This window comes from Neopsephotus bourkii, unplaced genomic scaffold (genome assembly GCF_033783945.1).
Source record: "Neopsephotus bourkii isolate Nb327-2 ecotype Australia unplaced genomic scaffold, CSIRO-AGI_Nbou_v1 NB_1154, whole genome shotgun sequence".
NCBI classification, from domain to species: Eukaryota; Metazoa; Chordata; class Aves; order Psittaciformes; family Psittacidae; genus Neopsephotus; species Neopsephotus bourkii.
The window spans coordinates 2,487,705-2,505,867 of NW_026901640.1; the positions used below are offsets into that span (position 1 = coordinate 2,487,705).

The 18,163-nt window shown below is 65.0% G+C and overlaps 2 protein-coding genes across 6 annotated transcripts in view; one reads left to right on the forward strand and one right to left on the reverse strand.

Annotated features, from left to right (window-relative positions):
* Positions 1–10,158: 10,158 nt before the first annotated feature.
* Positions 10,159–13,555, forward strand: HIC1 (HIC ZBTB transcriptional repressor 1). Of its 3 annotated transcripts, XM_061363418.1 has the most exons (3): positions 10,159–10,178; positions 10,509–10,818; positions 11,520–13,555. In XM_061363418.1, the coding sequence occupies exons 2-3, from the start codon at positions 10,767–10,769 to the stop codon at positions 13,463–13,465; spliced, it is 1,998 nt and encodes a 665-aa protein (XP_061219402.1). In that variant the 5' UTR covers positions 10,159–10,178; positions 10,509–10,766; the 3' UTR covers positions 13,466–13,555. The 3 variants fall into 3 exon arrangements, with proteins under 3 accessions (XP_061219402.1, XP_061219404.1, XP_061219401.1); XM_061363420.1 differs by lacking the exon at positions 10,159–10,178 and having other exon boundaries at positions 10,401–10,818; positions 11,481–13,555; XM_061363417.1 differs by lacking the exon at positions 10,159–10,178 and having other exon boundaries at positions 10,402–10,818.
* Positions 13,556–16,013: 2,458 nt separating this feature from the next.
* Positions 16,014–18,163, reverse strand: part of SMG6 (SMG6 nonsense mediated mRNA decay factor) — a 106,073-nt gene continuing 103,923 nt past the window's right edge. For all 3 annotated transcript variants that reach the window (XM_061363407.1, XM_061363406.1, XM_061363405.1), the window contains exon 19: positions 16,014–16,797. In XM_061363407.1, the coding sequence (XP_061219391.1) occupies positions 16,667–16,797 (131 nt within the window). In that variant the 3' untranslated portion in view covers positions 16,014–16,666. The remainder of the gene's footprint in view (positions 16,798–18,163) is intronic.

The window sequence follows — 18,163 nt, forward strand, 5'->3', positions numbered from 1 at the left end:
CAGGCTTCGGGACAGGGACCAGCAGCACTTCCAGTGTTCACTCAGCCAGGAACAGGCCTGGGAGCTGCACTGGGATAAAACCATCCCAGCAGGAGCAAGTCCTCATGCATGTGCCTTGTTGCTGGTTCTGTGGTGGCAGGAGGATGTGGCTGGTTCCTGAGGCCTGCTCCATCACCTCACAGAGCACCCCTCTGGTGTTTGTCACCCCTTGGTTACCGTCCTGGGGACACCAGAGGCCGCTTTGTGGCCGGGGAGGGCCGCACCTTGGGCCTGTGTCTCTGCAGGAGGCAGGATGGCAGCAGAGAGCTCGGTGTTTGCTCTTCCATCACCACGGAGCAATCCCGGCCCAGCGGCGTGGCGGAGGCACTGCAGCCCCGGCGCCTGCACTGCGGGCCCGCAGCCACACACCGGCGTGATCCCGCCGCAACTCCCTGCCTCTTGGGACGGAGCCCGGCTCTGCGGGGCAGGAGGATGCTGCGGGACGGGGATGCTGCGGGACCTGCTCCTGTACCCGTTTAAATAACACAGAGACAAATAAAGGTGAGAGCAGCAGGGGAAGGTGGTGCTTGGCCTCTGGTGCAGCAGCAGGGGGGAAGTGGCTGCTGTGGCTGTCACCAGAGGGATTTCCCTTGGGAATGCCTCTTTTCCCACGTTCATGCCGGCCCCTGTCACAGATCCAGGTCTGGATCCATTCTACCCATGCAGTTGAGCTTGGAAGCAAGTGACCAGTGTCCTCTTGCCTCTTGGCTTATGGGGGTTTCCTCTCTCAGGGCCCAGAGGAGCTGGGTTTTCCCCCAAACCCCTGTGCTGCAATTGGGGTCCATGAGCAAGGGGATGACAGAGCAAACCCCAGCCTGGGGACAGCCACCGGTGTTACCCAGCCTGGTGCTATGGCAAGAAGGGGGGGGTCCCCCCTCTGCAAGTGGGATCCTTATCCTACCCCAGCATCCCAGGGAGGGCAGGAGGAGCCCAGCATGGGCAGGAGCTGCTGCCACCCCCAAACACCCACATCCCTTCCCCTGTGCTGTGGCTGACTCAGGCCCTCCTCCGCTGCCCACCCGATGGGGCTGAGCCTTACTCATCCCATGCTCTTCCTCCCCTGTCCCCACAAGAGGCTCTGTGGGGGGGGGGGGTTACACAACGCAGCTCCCCCCAACAGGAGAGAGCCGGGGCCATCCCTAAGACCCGCTGCCAGGAGCCGGGACCAAGCCTTTGGGAACAGTCCCCCCCTCCCCTCGTCTTGCTTCACCCGCAGAAGCTTCCAGTTGTGGCTGAGTCACTCCCGCTGTAGCTCCTTCTCTCCTTGTTTTGGATGGAAGTTTTCCATGGAAACCCACGCTGGGCCGGGCCGCGGGGCTGGGATAAACACGGCTGAATCACAGAAGCTCCTTCGGCCAAGAGCTGTCAGATGGCAACAACAGCGCTTGCGGTGGGCAGGCAGCATCCCTGCCTTCATCGGGGGGAGGCAACCCCTCTCCTGCACCCCTCATCCCACCCCAAATCCCCACCGTTCCCACGTGGATCCCCCGTTGGGAGCAGCTCTCAGGTTGGATTTCAGGGCCATGTGCTCTCATAGGGATGCACAGAGCTCCCAGCCAGCGGGGGACACACTTGTAGCAGCTCCATCATCAGCTGTGGGGCTCCATAGGGTCATGGCTGCTGGATATCCCCCTGGAAAATCACTCCTAACCGAGCACAGGGATGCTTGCCAGGAGCCAGGTTGAGGTTTGCACCCCACTGAGCACCGTCCCAGTGTGGAATTGGTGAGGTCCTCCCCTGTCTCCATGCTGAGGAGGAGCACGGGAGCCGGACACCCTTCATCCCCCGGTGCTGACGGCTGGCCGCGGGCCCGGTGGCTTGGAAGCACCATTGGAAGACAAATCCCAGTGTCAGAAATCCGGGATATTTTTAAGGACTCTGGAAACAAAACTTAATTCCAGGGGTGTCAGCAGCAGAGACTTGGCCTTCAAAACAACAACAGCGCAGACGGAGCCTTCCCAGGGCTGGAGCATGGGGTCCAGGGGCCACGGTGCTGCCCATGGGATGCGTCCCATCACCCACGGAAGGGCCCTGGATGCCACGGCCCATGCAGGGAATGGATTTCATGGCCAGAAACAACTTCTGCTGTGCTAAACAAGTGGTGGGGCTGCCCCAAAATCCCCTTCCTGGAGTCATGTGGCACATGGCCAGCTGCCATCCACAGCAATGGGAAAAGCAGGGAGCAAAGGGAATCACTGGTAGGGAATGGAGCAGAGACCCAGTGCCTGCGATACCCCCTTGCTGTGCCATGGTCCTGGGGACCCCAGCGCCACCCCCTGGGTGAGGACAGAGCTGATGGGTGCTCCTAAAGGGGAGCATGGGCAAGGGGCCCTGCCTGGCACAACCCCTGCCTTAGGGGGCTCCCCTGTGCTGGAGTTGCAGCACCCTTGGCATTGAAAGCCCTTGTTTGGGGGGGGGGGGGGCTGTCCCCCCATCCCATCCAGCATCTCCATGGTCACCATTCCCCATCCAGCCCCATCTCCCGGGGCTCTGGGTCCCCGGTGGCCCCTGCCTGGCCGGTACCGGTCGCTGCCGGCCTCCGAGGGCCCGGTGCCCGCTGCCGGGGCAGGCCGGGCCGGGCTGCTCTGACTTCGCCGCTCAGGAATCTCCTGGCCGCTCGGGGCCGGTTGTGCAACCTGCGCCCGCCCCCGGCCGCCGCCCGCCCCGGACCGGCCCGGCCCCGTTCAGTCCCGCTGCGCCGGCCCCGAGCTCCGCTACCGAGAACGGCCCCGCTGGCCCCTTCCCCGGGCATCCCCGACGGCGACAAGGACGGGACATGGGAGCCGGGAGCCGCTCATGGATGCGGAGGGCAGGTGAGGGGCTGCGGGGCCGGGTCACACACACACACATATATAGAGTGATGTCGGTGCACGGAGGGGTCCCGCCGTTCGCCTTGTCCGAGGAGGAGCCGCTCGGCGCCCGCCCCCCCGAACAGTAAGAGTTGATGTGCGGTGAGCTGCATCCTGCATGTGAGCTCCTACTGCCCCGGGAGGCGGGCAGCCCCCGACGGGACCCTAACGCTCTCCGGTACCCCCCGATGGGTTAAAGGGGAGGGAGAGGGGTGGGTTTAGGGTGATGGGGGAGCCGGTGCGAGTCCGCCGGGCCCGGCGACCATGGCTGTAGACTGTTACCCCCCCAGCGGCACAGTAACAATCTAAAGCCACGGTCGCCCTGGCGGCGTCGGAAGGGGGGGGCGGCGTCGGGGGGTGGGGGGGGGGGAAGGACACACACACACACACACACACACACATAGAGACACAGACACAGAGCCGGTGCCTTGGCGACGGCGAGGAGGCGGCCCCGCCACCGCAGCGAGCGCGCCCGACCCCCACCGCGGCTCGAAGGGGGGGGGGGGTAAGGGGTGTCCGGTGCTTAGAGCAGGATGGGGGGGGGTGTCGGTGCCATCCACAATCCCCCTACATCTCCCTCCCCGCCTCCTCCTCCCCCCGCCGGGTGGGACCCCCCCTACCTGTGCTGCAGCAGGAAGGGGGGGGGCGTCCGCCGTGGGGTGTCTGCGGGGGGGGAAAGAGAGAGCGGGGTCAGGCGGGCACCGGGAGCGCCCCCCCCCCCCCCCATCCTCATCCTTAACCCTTTCCTCTGCCTCCCCCCGCACAACGCGGCCGCGGGGAGCGATCCCCGACGGCTCAGCACCACGGACAGCTCATCCCCCCCAAACCCCCCCTCGGCGCTGCGGCGGGGCCGGGGCTGGGGGGCCGGCGGTGGGTCATGCTTCAGTAGCCATGACTGTAGACTGTTACTGTCCTGTCCCTACGCAGCAGTAAGCAGTCTAGAGCCAAGGTGCCGACGCGCTGACTCGGGCTCTCCTCGACGGGGGTCTCCGCGCTCTTCCGACGGTCCCCGTTCCCCCCCCCCTCCACCCGGCATGAAGGCGATCGCCCCCCGGGGCTGCGGGGCTGGCGCAGATGGGATGGGAGGATGAGGGGGAACCCGAGGGGTTTGGGGGGTGCGGCTGGGGGGGCGGTTGGGTTGTCCCGTCCGGGATGGACCGGACAGACTCGCGGCGGGGGGCACGCACACACACGCGGATGCGGGTCCGTCCCCCCCCGGTTCCATGGGGCAAGGAGCGGGCGGTCCGGTCCCACCGTGCTCAACCCCCCCGGGGCAACTCCGCCCCCCCCCCCTCGACCCCGCCGCCCCCCGGCCCGCACGTGGGGCTGCGCCAGGCGGTACCGCGCCTCCCGCGCCCGCCGCAGAGCCCCCCCCCCCCCTCCGGTCCTCCCGCTCCGCCTCCCTCCTTCCCCCCACCTCCATCCCCGGGGCGGGCAGGAGCAGCTCCCGGTGCCCCTTCCCGCTCCCGCAGCGGGCTCCGTCCCTGCTTACCTGCGGGCCAGCGCTGCCGGTGCCGGTGCCTTACCTCCTGCGGGCCCCGGTGCTTGCCGGGCCGGGGGGGCCCGGTCCCGGTTCCCCGCTGCTGATCCCGGGGCGGTGGGGGGGCGGGCGGGGGGGGGGGGGGAAGGCGCCGGTGGCGGTGCTGCGCTGTCCGCAGAGCGCGGGGCTTTTATAGGATCGGGCTCGTAGTAACGGGGATCTCGGCTCATTCATAGAAAAGCATCAACCTACACAATGACGTGAGCGCTACGTCAGCGAGGAAATTTAGGGAACGGGAAGACGCTACTATTTATATCGGCGCGGGGGGAGGACAAGCGGCCCCGAGCCGGGCAGGGGGCCGGGATGCACCGAGAGACCCCCCCCCTTCCTCGGCTCCCCTCTCCGGATCCATTCGTTCCCCCCCCCCCGGTCCCCGGCTCCTCGAGGTGCTCAGCATCCAGCATCCCACAGCCCCGTTCCACCTGCCCCAGGCTCGGGGCCGTGCATCCATTGAGGCACAAGCAGAGGGTCCCATTGCAGCGAGGGCTGTGCTGTGGGGCAGCCCCTGCTCCAGACCCTCAGGGCTCCAACCGGGCACCCAAAAGAGCCCAGAGCACCCATTGCTCCCTGATCACCCCACTGTGATGGAGCGTGGCCCCATCCCGGCCTTGTGGCGTGACTGTGGCGCTGGTGACATGGGGTTGCTGAAGACCCCCATCACGGGCAGGTCCTCAGGGGTCCCCACTCTCAGGTACCAGCATGGGGGTGCCCCCTGTACACCCCATCCATGGCAATGACCTGGTGAGCACCTCCAGCCTGCCCCTGGGAAGAATCCCCATCCCTCCAGTGCCACCAGTACCCATCGTCCTGCAGGAGGATGGACCAGCACAAAGTGGTGTGTGTGTGTGTGGGGGGGGTGAGTATTGAGGGAGGGCACCCCATTGCTGCACCGTTCTGCCTTGATCCCGCTCTGGCCTTCACAGTGGGGTATGACCAAGTGCTGGGACCCCCAAGTCCATCGTTGTCCCAGAGCCGGATGGGTTGTGGGTTCTTGGCTGAGTGAATTCTTCCCTCCCCATCATCCCATGTCAAATAGGGGGTATCCAGGGGGACATGGGGGCATCCTTTCCTCCTCCCCCCCCCCCCTTTATGCATCCATCCACACACCCCCTCCCCAATTCCTGCTGGAGCCGTCTGACCTCACTCTGCTCTGGAGAAGCATCATAGCGGTCTCCACAGCAACAGCGGCGTTGTCATTGACAGCAGCATCCGCGCCCGCCAGCATCCGCCGCTGCGCAAGGCCGCACGCTGCTATGGGGACCCAGGCCACGACCCCCCCCCCCCGTTTCCCATACATACACCCCCAAATACCTACAGAGCGACTCAACGAATAACCCCCCCAAAATCCTCATCAGCATCCTTCATCCTCCATCAACTTGTGCTTTCCCCCTTAGAACCCCCCCAAAACTCCTCAACCCCCCCATGACGGGGATATTAAGGGGGTGTCCCCCCTTTACCCCCCCTCTATTCTATGCCCATCGCGGTTCCACGTTTGGGAACGGGATGGAGGGGATGGGGTGAGCGCTGCCGCAGCGCTCCCCGCCGCAACCGTGACTCAGCCCCGGGATTAGTCAGCAACTGGGGCCGGCCCACCCGCAACGGGCTGCGTAGCTCCGTTGTTGTGTGTGTCCCCCCCCCGGTCCGAAGCCGCTTTATTCCCCCTTCCATCACGTCCCGGTACCCCCGACGCGCCCCTCGGGGCGCGTCGGGGGTACCGGGACGTGATGGAGGGGGAATAAAGCGGCCCCTTCAGTGGGGTGATGGAGAAAGCAGGGGGGGAACGAACACACACACACACATCCATGAGAGCGGCCCGTTGCTGCCATCTCGTGGGCTTCCCACTCGCGACTGGATAATGAAGGGAGTCCCATTCCCTCGGGAATATCGGCTGGATGCGTGTTGTTGTTTGGGTGAGCATCGCATTGAGCATCACTTGGAAGGGGGCTCATCATCGCCATAGGGATAAGGTACTCACATGTCAGCTTGCAGGGATGGGGTCCTATCACCCCATCAGGTATTATCCCACAAGGAAAGGGTTCCATCACCCCATCAGACAGCACCCCACAAGAAAAGGGGTCCCATTGCTCCATTAAACATCACCTGGCAGGGATGGGTGTCCCTGTTTGAGCATCACCCCAAAATGAAGGGTTCCCATCACCCCATCAGGTATCACACCTTAAGGAATAGGTCCCATTGCCCCATGAAGTGTAACCCCATAGAGAAGAGGTCTCATCATCAATCCCCCCTCCAAATATCACTGCACTGGAAGTGTTCCTCACTCAGTTGAAGTCAATTGACCCACAGGGAAGGGGTCTGATCACCCTATCAGACAGCACCCACAGGGAATGGGTCCCATTGCTCCATGAAACATCACCTCACAGGGACGGGTGCCCTTGTTTGACTGCCCACAAGGAAGGGGTCCCATTGCCTCAGGAAGCATTATCCCTCAGAGAAGGGGGTCTCATCACCTCTCTTTCCCCCTCCCCAAGTATCACGCCACTGGAAGTGTTCCTCACTCAATTTGAGCATCATTCCACAAGGAAGGGATCTCGCTGCCCCATGATCCATCACTCATAAGGGGAGAGGTCCCATCATCCCTCCAAGCATCACCCCACAGCGATGGGATCCTCACCTGCCTGCATGTCACACAACAGGGAAGGGGTCCCATCACCCCATCAGGTATCACCCCATGGGGAAGGGGGTCCCATTGCCCCCTCCAGCTGACAGAGACCTCATTAAGTGCAACAAGGGGAAGTCCTGCATCAGGAGGGTGAGGATGAGGATGAGGATCCCTCCCTTGTGCTCAGCGCTGGGGAAGCCACCCCTGGGTCCCCAGTACAAGAGGTGTGGACACACTGGAAAGAGCCCAGTGAAGGAGCACAATGAAGACCAAAGCACTGGAGCATCTCCTATGGGTGAGCTGGGGCTGCTCGGCCTGGAGGATGCTCAGGGCACTGGGTCCCCGCACGTACATCCTGGAGGGAGGGTGCAGGGGGATGGAGCCAGGCTCAGCTCAGCGGTACCCAGTGCCAGGATGAGTGGCAATGGGCACAGATTGACCCATGGAGCTCCTCACTGACCAGCACCGAGCATCTTTCCCTAGGAGGGGAGCACTGGCACAGGCTGTCCAGGGCAGGGGTGAAGTCACCATCCTCAGGGATGGCCAAAAGGCGTCTGGGCAAGGCCCTGGGCAGCTTTAGCTGAGGGGTGGGTGATAACTCCTGAGGTCCTCAACCCCAGTCACTGCATGAGTCTGTGCACCTGAGCATCCCCTCAGGAGAAAGGACCCCATGAAATACCACCCTGTGGGGTAGGTACCTTTGTCCAACCAAGCATTTCCATGCATGCCCATTGGGCTCCCATTGCCCCACCAAGCCCCCATTCACCTGAGCATCACCCCAAAAGAAGGGGTCCCCTTGCCCACCCAATGGCATCCACCGCAGCCCAAGAGGGGGGGTTGTACCCTTCCCATCACCTCGCAGGCACCCCAGCAGTGCCCCGTGTCTCAGTCCGGCTTTAAGCAGGCAGGGCTCAGTGTGAGCATCCCACGAGCAGGGTGAGCATCACCCATGCACCCCCAGCGCAGCGCTGGCTGTCACAAACTGCAGAGGGGACCCAGGGGCCGCGGTGCTGGGGCCGGGGGGCTCCCATAGCCCATCTCCATCGGGAGGATGAAGTGTGAGGAGGCAGCGGGGGCTGAGGCTGGCGGCGGTGCCGGATGCGGCCCGGCTGGCCAACGCGCCCTAATGGAAGACATGTGTGTGGGCTTTGGGGAGAGGCTGCGCTGGGAAGCAGGGCCCTGCAGAGACCGGGGGGCTGTATCCTGTCCAAGAGCCCAGGTCCCACATGAAGCCAGGCATGCGAACGCGATCCAAACCACAGCTGGATTTGAACCGAATCTCCCAGCATCTGGGCTAATTTGCTGCAACTTTGATTGATCGTGGGGAGGGGGCACGGGCGGGAGACGCTCCAGCTCAGACCTCCCAACAGAGCCAATGACTTAACCAGAGCTGGTTCCAATCTGCTCAGCACATTGAGGCGAAAATGCCCCCTTTTTCCCCCTCCCTGCGCGTTCCCGTTCCCTGCCTGCAGCCCCGCAGCTCGGCCATTCCCATCCCTCAGGGCTGCAGGTCAGAGAACCAAGGAATCCCGGCATGGAATGGGACAGCAGAGCTCATCCAGCTCCAACCCCTTGCCACAGGGACACCTTCACCAGCCCACGTTGCTCCAAGCCCCATCCAACCTCATCCATGGGGACCCCCAGCAGCTTTCGGGCACAGCGCTTGGGATCCCCCCCACATGATGGGAATGGGGATATCACTTGCTCCATCCCACCTCCACCTGCCCCAATGCCCTGCGGGCACCCATCCACCCCCTGCTCTGTTGGGAGAGGCCGGGAATGGGGGGAATGGTGCCAAAATGGGTGGAAAAGGTGAAGGTTTTTCCATCCTCCCCCCCTCACACACACCTTGGTGGCTGCCCCAAGGGCTCGGCATCACTCAGCAGGTAGCTGGGGCAGGCGGGGGTCCCGGCCGGCCCCGGGGGGGAGCAGCTGTCTGGGAGCCGTTCGCTGCAGTGATTTATGCAGCTCAGCCCCATAAATTACCGGGACGGAGCCCGCGGGAGCCATCGCTCACAGCGACGTCCAGAGCTCGCTGCCAGAGCCTGAAACACTTCCAGCCCTTAATTGAGGTGGTGGTGAGGGGGGAACAGGGAAAACGATAAAGGGAGGGGAGGAAATGAGTGCCCGGGGAGTTGGGATTGAACCGTGGCTCTGTAATGAGGGTCGCCCACGTCCCGCTCCCAGGATCCCGATGCTTCCTGTAGGCATGAGCCCAAGATGGGGAGCAGGGAAGGGTGCCCACGGGTAGTGTCAGCCTGTGCTGGTCCATAGGGTGGTGTCCCAGAGCGAGCTGGGTCCAATGGGAACGTGAGGATGAGCTCCAGATGAGGGATGCTGAGCAGGGATGCGGGTACCACCTCCATGCCAACACCCATCTCTCCTTCACTCAGGGATGCCCAAATCCTGCCCCAGGGGCCGGGATCCCACTCGTTGAAGGACCAGGGTCATGGGGTGAAACCCCCCCACAGCACCGGGGCTGCCCCCAACACCCCGCGGGTTGAGGGGTGCCAGCGGGGACCCCCCCTTGTTGAGCAGCCGGCCCGGAGGTGCCCTCCTCGCTGCTTCGCTCTTGTGCAAGAGGCTGCGGCCGTGAGAAAGGAGAAGTGAAAGCGCGAAGCAGCGAGACGCGGCTGCCCCCAGCGCCACGGGGGGGACCCGACGCTGCCCCCCCCCGGCCCAGCAGCCCCTTAAGGGATGGAAACGTGGTGCCCCCCCCCTTCTCCTCCTCCCCATCCCAAACCACCGCAAGCCCCCGGCCCACCCTGAGCCGCCGCCGCACATCTGGGCGCCAGCGCTGAGCCCCCCCCCGCTTTGTGCCTTCCCCCACCAGCATCAAATTAGGGCCGGCTGCTTCCCCCCCCCCACCCTAAAAACCCCTTCCCCGCATCGCTTGCACCCATTGGGGTCCCCCCTCAGCACCCAACGCAGCACCCAATGGGTGCTACCCCCCCGCCATGGGTTCAGCACCAAGCCCCGTGCAGCGAACGCAGCAGCCGGACCCTCGCGGGACCCTTCCCCACCGCCCGTCCCGTCGGGTCCCACCGCGCACCTGCGGCAGGGAGGAGCCGGCTCCGGTAACGGGCAGCGGTGGAGCGCACCGGAGCCGCTAGATGGAGCCCTGCGAGCGGTACCGACGGGGCGGGATGGGGTGGGGGGGGCACACACACACACACAGAGGAGCATTTACCCGGAGCCACCGAGTGGGGCCGGGAGCCCCTCGGGGGAGCCCCGGCGGGGCGGGCAAAGGCCGGTGTCCAGGGGATGGAGACCCCCGAGGGGGCGGCGGGGTCGGGATGGGAAGAGACCGGGGTTGGAAATGGGGGGGGGGGAAACGGGTTCGGAGAAGGAGGAGGAGACCGGGATGGGGAGGGAGGGGAGGGAGGGAAGGGGGGGCCCGGCTTGTCGGTGCCCCGCCCGGGGATGGGAGGAGGAAAACCTCCCGCCGTCCCTTTAACAGCCAGCGGCGCTGCTCGGAGTTCAGGCCGGGGTCAGGGGGAGTTCGCAGCCCGGGTTTCACCTCCGAGCTGGCGGCGTCGGGAACCCCGAGGAACCGCTGCTGCTTCTTCCACCGCCGCCTCCTCCTCCTCTTCCTCCTCCTCCTCCTCCCGTTCCGCAGGACCGGCCGGGAGCGCGGGGTATGGAGGAACAGCAGCAGCAGAAGAGGAGGAGGGTGGAGGGGAACAGCAACCGGCGGCGGCCCCCCCGGGGCTGAGCCATGAGAGTTCACCGAGACCTCGGCTGGTTGGCGGAGGCCACCGGGCGCCCAGGTAAAGGGGAAAGGGACCGGGGACGGGGACGGGGGGCACCAAGGAGCCGTTAGGGACAGAAACACCCCAAGGCGCAGCTCCGCGGGCGCTTTGGCTTTGCCCACCTGGGGCCCGGCACCGGACCGGAGGCGGGGAAGGGAGGTCCCGAGGTGATGGGGGGGGTGCAGAGGAAACGGGGGCGGGGGGCTCCGGTGTTGGTGGTGGTGGAAGGGGGGGGCACCACCGGCCGCCTCCCGGGAGCGGGGCGCATAAGAAGCGGGAGGCGCAGCGGGGAGGACCGCGGGGCAGGTAACGGCGGCCCCCGATGGGGCGGGCGGAGGGGCAGGGGTCGGAGTGGAGGGGGGGGTCCGCAGGTGGTTGAGGGGGTGCCGGGTGCTGATGGGGCCCCGGGGCGCGGCGCTGGCGGCGGCCGTGGGTGATGTCACTTTCTCCAAGAGCCTCCGGGGGTTCTCACCCCCCTCCCGTTCCCCCCCCCCCGTCCACCCCGGTTCGTTCCCAATCGACCCCCATATAAGCGGTGGCACCGGCCGAGCGGCCACATACAGCGTGCGGGGCTGAGCCCCCGAATATCCCCTTCCAGCTCCACACACACACACATGGGTTGAACCCCTCGACGTGCGGGTCAACCCCTCGCCCCCCCTCCCCTCCCCTCCCCATTCCAGGTCGGTGCCGGCGCTGACGGACGGGGCGGTGTGTTGCAGGGCGGCGGGTGCGGAGCGGGATGCTGGACGCCATGGAGGTGCCGAGCCACTCGCGGCAGCTGCTGCTGCAGCTGAACACGCAGCGCACCAAAGGCTTCCTGTGCGACGTGATCATCGTGGTGCAGAACGCGCTCTTCCGCGCGCACAAGAACATCCTGGCGGCCAGCAGCGCCTACCTCAAGTCGCTGGTGGTGCACGACAACCTGCTCAACCTGGACCACGAGATGGTGAGCCCCGGCATCTTCCGCCTCATCCTCGACTTCATCTACACCGGCCGCTTGGGCGAGTGCGAGCCGGGCGGCGAGCAGAGCCTGGGCGCCGTGCTGGCCGCCGCCAGCTACCTCCAGATCCCCGGTTTGGTGGCCTTGTGCAAGAAGAAGCTGAAGCGCAGCGGCAAGTACTGCCACTTACGGGGGGGTTACGCGCCCTACAAGCTGGGCCGGGGGCTGCGCGCCGCCACGCCGGTCATCCAGGCCTGCTACTCGGGCACGCCGCGGCCCGTGGACCTGCCGCCCGTGGAGCCGTCGGCGCCGCTCAACACGCAGTGCGGGGAGCTCTACGCCTCGGCCGCCCAAGGCACCCCGCTGCACCCCCATGGGCTCTGCCCCCCCGAGCGCCACTGCTCCCCGCCCTGCGGCCTCGACCTCTCCAAGAAGAGCCCCACCGGCCCCTCCGCACAGCTCCTGCCCACCGACCGCCTGCTGCCCGCAGAGCCCCGCGAGCCCTCGCTGCCCCCCCGGCACGACAGCCCCCCCGTCAGCGCCGGCCTCCTGGGTGCCCACGCCGCTGCCTACAAGGACTCGCCGCCGGGAGGGGAGCCCGGGGGGCACCCGCATGCGCCGGACCCGTTCCGCAGCACGCCGCCCTGCGCCGAGCCCCCGCTGCCGCGCGCCGACGGGCGCGAGCTGATGTACCGCTGGATGAAGCACGAGCCCCTCGGGCCCTACTTGGACGAAGGGGAGGCGGAGAAGGAGCTGGAGCGGGAGGAAAAGGCCGAATCGCCGCCCGCGGCGCCGCAGCCTCGTTACCCCAGCGTGGAGAGCAACGACCTGGAGCCTGACAACAGCACGAGCGAGGAGACGGGCAGCAGCGAGGGCCCCTCGCCCGGGGATGCGCTGGACCGCTACTGCAACCACCTGGGCTACGAGCCGGAGAGCCTGGGCGACAACCTGTACGTCTGCATCCCCTGCGGTAAGGGCTTCCCCAGCTCCGAGCAGCTCAACGCGCACGTGGAGGCCCACAACGAAGAGGAGCTGTACCACAAAGCAGCGGCCGAGCAGGCCGTGCCCTTCCTGGATAAGGGCGGCGCGGGGTTGGGGGACATCCTGCGGCCGTACCGCTGCTCGTCCTGCGACAAGTCCTACAAGGACCCGGCCACGCTGCGGCAGCACGAGAAGACGCACTGGTTAACGCGCCCGTACCCCTGCACCATCTGCGGCAAGAAGTTCACGCAGCGCGGCACCATGACCCGCCACATGCGCAGCCACCTCGGCCTCAAGCCCTTCGCCTGCGACGCCTGCGGCATGCGCTTCACGCGGCAGTACCGGCTCACCGAGCACATGCGCATCCACTCCGGGGAGAAGCCCTACGAGTGCCAGGTGTGCGGAGGGAAGTTCGCGCAGCAGCGGAACCTCATCAGCCACATGAAGATGCACGCGGCCGGCCCCGACGGCAAAGCCAAGCTGGACTTCCCCGACAGCGTCTACGCCATGGCCCGCCTCACCGCCGACCAGCTGGGGCTCAAGCAGGAGAAGGCGGCCGAGCTCCTCTCGCACACCTCGCACTTCCTCAGCGACCCCAAGGCCATGGAGAGCCTCTACCCCTTGGCCAAGTTCACAGCGGAGCACCTGGGGCTGAGCCAGGACAAAGCGGCCGAGGTGTTGGTGCAGGCTCCGCACCTCCACGCCGAGGCTGCCCGGACCATAGAGCGGTACTCGCCGCCCTAGCGCCGGCGCAGCCGGGGGGTGAGGAGGGCTCTGGGGTCCCCTCGCTGCCCCGCGTGGTGATGGGGACGGCAGGAAGGTGATGGGTGCTCGTCCCCCCATGGCCCCCGCAGAACTGGCTCGAAGCGGAGGGCGCCGTGGGAGCCGCATCCCGCATCCCGCCACGGGAGAAGCCGGGAATTCAGGGACCGAGCTCGTGGTGCGGCTCCCCCCCCCCGTTGGGAGCGAAGCAGGAGCTGGGAGGCCGCGGAGGACACGAGCCCGCTCCTTACCTCAGGGCCACCCCGGTGAAGGGGGGACGCTGGTGCGGCTCTGCCGCAGCGGGACCCGGACTGTGCCCGTGAGTAGTTGATCCGTCGCTGCCGGCAGCCTTCCCGATGGGAACGGCGAGCGTGGGGCTGGGTTGTGCCTTCCAGACCCCAACCCTGTCTATGGCCATGCTGGGAGCGCGGGGACAGCCGGACAGAGGGGGACGGTGCTGGGGGTGCATGGGGCTGGGGTACCCTCACCACAGCAAGCACTGAGCTCCCAGCCCGATCCCAGTGGTGGTTTCGGGAACTGGGGCAGGGCCTGTCACAGACTGAGCCCCTGGGCACTGCCCCAGCCATCAGGGATGCTCGGGGGGGGGACGGGACCCGGCGGCTTCGCCCTCACCTCGAATCCTCTCTTTTATCACTATTTGCCAAAGATGCCCATCCCCAGCAGGGCCGGGGTGATGGTGGTGGTGGGGGGGGGGGCACGACAAAGACAAAGCGGTCTGGTTTGTCAGCTATGGGGCTGGGGGGAGCGCATGGGGCTGCAGTGACCTGGGACCCCCCCCCAGTCCCACCTATGCTCAGTGTGGGCAAAGCTCCCCCAGCCCATCCCGGGCCCTGACCCCGACGCCGACCCCTCTGCCTGGGGTAATGTGAAGCTTCTCCCCTCCTCTCCTTTGCACACGAGGCCCCATGGTGGTGGTGGTGGTGATGGGGGGGGGTGTCCCCGAGGCCTCGCAGCCACTGTGCCTTAGCCTGAGCTGGCCGCTCCTGCCCAGGGTCCCCCTCCTGTCCCCTCCTTGGGGTCCCCAGGGCTGGCAGCCCCCGAAGCACAGCTGGCAGCCGCCGGCCCCCCTCTGTATCACGTCCGGTTTGTACCTGGGCTCCTTGCCCCTTCTTTTTTTAATATAGTCGAAACCAAATGAGCAATAAAGTGACATTAAACGTGCGTGGAATCAGCCTTCTCGGGATGGGGACGGGATGGGATGGGATGGGACACCCTGCTCGGTGCTGAGAGGTGATAACGGGAGATGCCCAGAGGGGAGGTGAGGGGCTTTGCTGTGTATATGGTGTGCCTTGGTTGAGGGGAGCAGTGGATGAAGGTGGGATAGAGCCGTGGTTATCCTTGGAAGCACAAACGTTTCCTCCCAGTGCCAGCCCTGCCCCACCTCCAACCGCACCTCGCCCGCTGATGGCAAAGGAGAGGCCGCGCTGTGCAGAGAAACGTTTAATGCTAAAACTGGTTACAACCATCTCACCAAACCAACCCCAACGCTGCCCCGGACACGGGATCAGGGCAGCAGCCTGGCACTGATGGCCCCAGGCTCATCGGTGGTACCCAGGCCTCATCTCCCATGGCTGAGCCTGTGGTTGGTGTCCTGCAGGGTACCCCGGGAAGGGCCGTGCAAAGCCCTGATAGAAAACATACATTTAAACCCAGCCAGCATGGAGGAGAAGGCAGAGTCCGGGATGTGCTGCTTACAACTGGTGCTGGGCACGGCGCTGGGCTGGGGGGTGCTGTGTGTGCCACAGTTTATGGGTACCCCGAGGTCTCTGTTGGCCAGGCTCTGCCCTGCAGCACGGACCCTTGCTCGTGGGCAGTGGGGCTGGGGTGAAGAGCAGAACAGGTTAATGTGCTGTCCCCATCGCTGTCTCCATCGCTGCCGAGGCTCCGGCAGGGATAACACCGTGCTTCCTGATGCGGACACCGGGACCGAGCCACCCACACAGGGAAGGAAAACGCCGGGCTCCATCCTGCTGCTTCCTCCGCATCCCATGGCCGTGGTACCCCAAAGGGTCACTCCCATCCTCCGCTGGTGGGACTGGGGCTTGACAGAGCTCCAGTAGCTCTGGTTCGTGGGTTAATGCTCCCTCTGAGCTTCTGTATCTGGCGTGTAACTGGGCACTTACTGGGACAACATGGTGGGGCTCAGCAGCACCCCAATGCTGTAGCTGAACCCAGTGATAAGGCCCTTCCCAGCTCCATCCATGCTGAAGGGGCAACTCAGGTGGGGACCGTCCCAGCCATGGATGTCTCTAGCAGAAGCAGGGTCACGCGCATGAAAAGGAGCAAGTGGCAATAAAAGGATGCATGGGACCTGTGGGACAGCTGGTTCTGGGGTCCCTGGAGAATTCTGTTAGGTTCAAGCTGAGTCTTGGGTCAAAAGCATGTCCAAAGGGATGGGACTAAGGGGTTTGGGGAGGAGGGAAGGGGCTGGGGTGGGCAGGGGAGCAGGACAGAAAGCAGCTATGGGGGGACTGGGGGTGTTCAAAGCCTCCCCCCCAGCAAAGCAGGGAGGGGCAATGCACCTGAAAACTAAGCTACGGTGAAAGAAATGAACCTCAACGAGCAAACCCTGCAGCAGGGGGAGGACAAACACCTCCACAAGCAGCCCCCCATGCGTGGGGTGGGGAAGGGGCTGCCTGGGCCACGCAGGCAGGGGCAGGAGGGAACCTGCCCTTGATGTCCACGGCCTCTCCATGGGGCACAAGCTACCCTAAGCAATCCCAAAGTCCGTGCTGGCGTGGCCCTGCTCTGTGCCCTATGCAGCCTACCAACCCAAAGAGCCACCAACGTGTGACTCGAGCTCTCTGCAACCAAGCAAACTAAGCAGAAGGCTGGTGCTCCGGGGCTCACCCAAAGCTCCCCTTTGCCAACGGGGCTCACCAGCTCCACTCTGGCACTGCCCAAAGGCCGGTGGGACCCTGAACATCCCAAAGCCTCCACGTGAACCATCCACAGCAATGACCTTCCCGGCTGGTCTGCCCTTGGTGCTGGGGTGCAGGGGGGGGAACCCCCTTCTCAGCTTGGCCATTCTGGGGTGGGTTGAAGACGTGGCGTGCATTGTTCATGGTGGGCTGGCAAGCGGTGGTGCTGCGGCTGAAGCCGGTCTGCCACCGTTCACAGGCTGCGTGTGTGACTCGCTCGGGGGGGCTGCTCGGCCCCTTTTCAACCCTCCTGAGCCCACTTGAGGAAGGTGGGGATGTCCCGCACGGGCACGTTGCGGGTCAACGCTTTGACTCGGAGGTTCCGGTCGTCCGTCAGCAAAACCACTTCCCTGAGCAAACGGATGGGATCATCTGCAACGAGAGCAAGAGCAGCGGGAAGATCGGAACCATCCCATAAACCCCCCCCTAAACCTCCTTGTGGGCATGGCAGGGCCACCCGACAGCACTGCATCCCAAAGCTGCCTCCTCCCCGCTCTCAGTGCTGCGTGGGGGGTGAATTGGGATCACTGGGGCAGGAAGGCCGTGGAGCAGCACCAAGGGCTCCGTGCTGCCCGCATGGCGCGGTGCAGGCGGCAGGGAACAGGAGGTCCCTCTGCCTGAGCCAGGCCAGGAAGACGCCCCACGACCCTGGCTCCAGCAGGAAGCTGGTGCTATTATTCTGGTGATCTCGTTAGAAGATCTAAAACCACCCCTTCTCTTTCTGTGTGTGTGTGAAGCTCTTCTGGAGTGGCCACTGACACCAAGGCGTTCCTGGCTGGGGCTCAGCCAGCCAGGGAGAGCCGAAGCCTGAGAAAGAACCGAAGGGATCTTGCCCCCAGATGGATGAGCTGCCCCGCACGCAACGTGCAGGGCTGGGATGTGGGAGCCACGCTTACGTGTGTGCGAAGCAGGGGAAGCATATGGGGTATGTGTAAGCAGCTGGGTCCTGTGACCAGAGGACTGTTCCTATGAGCACAGGAAACACAGTGCCTCCGAGCCAGGACGGGAATGGAAAAAACAGAGTTTATGGGAGCCCAACATGGGCCCAGCTTGGCTGCGCAGGGAGCGGCAGGACGAGGGGAAGGGGAGCGTGGCCAGGAACGCGGGCTACGGTCACGGTGTTGGGGCTGAGCATGGCAGGGCGAGCACCTTGGCTGGCCCATGGCATGAGGAAGAGGAGCTCAGAGGAAGGCCAGGCCTGGGGCTGAGGGCTGCTGGAAGAGGGATGGGGTGGTTTTACGCGGACACTTTAAGAACTGTGTAACAATAAACATCCTCTGCTCCGCGCTGGTGACGCGCCTCCTTGTTACAAACCAGAGGCTGTCAGCTTGTCAGGCCCCATTCCCCATAATCCACATGATTTCAAAATTCAGCATCATTTGCACATAAACATTTGGTGACGGTTTCTCTGTGGATCTGACAAGTTAAGCTGCTAAGAATTCGCACTGACAAATGCGGGTTGATTTCTTGGGCAGCTGCTGATGCGATTCCCATTCCCACTGCTCTGGCAACAGCCTGGGGGATGGCTGATCCCTGCACACGTGGCTGATGCCAGTCTGGCACTGGGAGGGAAAAAGAGACCTGGACAGGAGGCACCACGGTTCAGGGGGAGGAGGCTCTTGCTGGCCCTTCATCACTGCTGCCAGTACCATGGAATAGCTCTGGGGACGTTTACAGTGGGCTGCTCACAGGCTGGGGCAACCCCAAAGCACAAGGGAGGTGCACATTTGGCCATGCA

What these genes read in the sequence shown, in the direction of transcription:
- HIC1 (XM_061363418.1), top strand. Translation starts at nt 10,767, where the DNA reads ATGAGAGTTCACCGAGACCTCGGCTGGTTGGCGGAGGCCACCGGGCGC. An exon ending in GGAGGCCACCGGGCGCCCAG is followed by an intron (nt 10,819 to 11,519) that starts GTAAAGGGGAAA and finishes GGTGTGTTGCAG; the next exon opens with GGCGGCGGGTGCGGAGCGGG.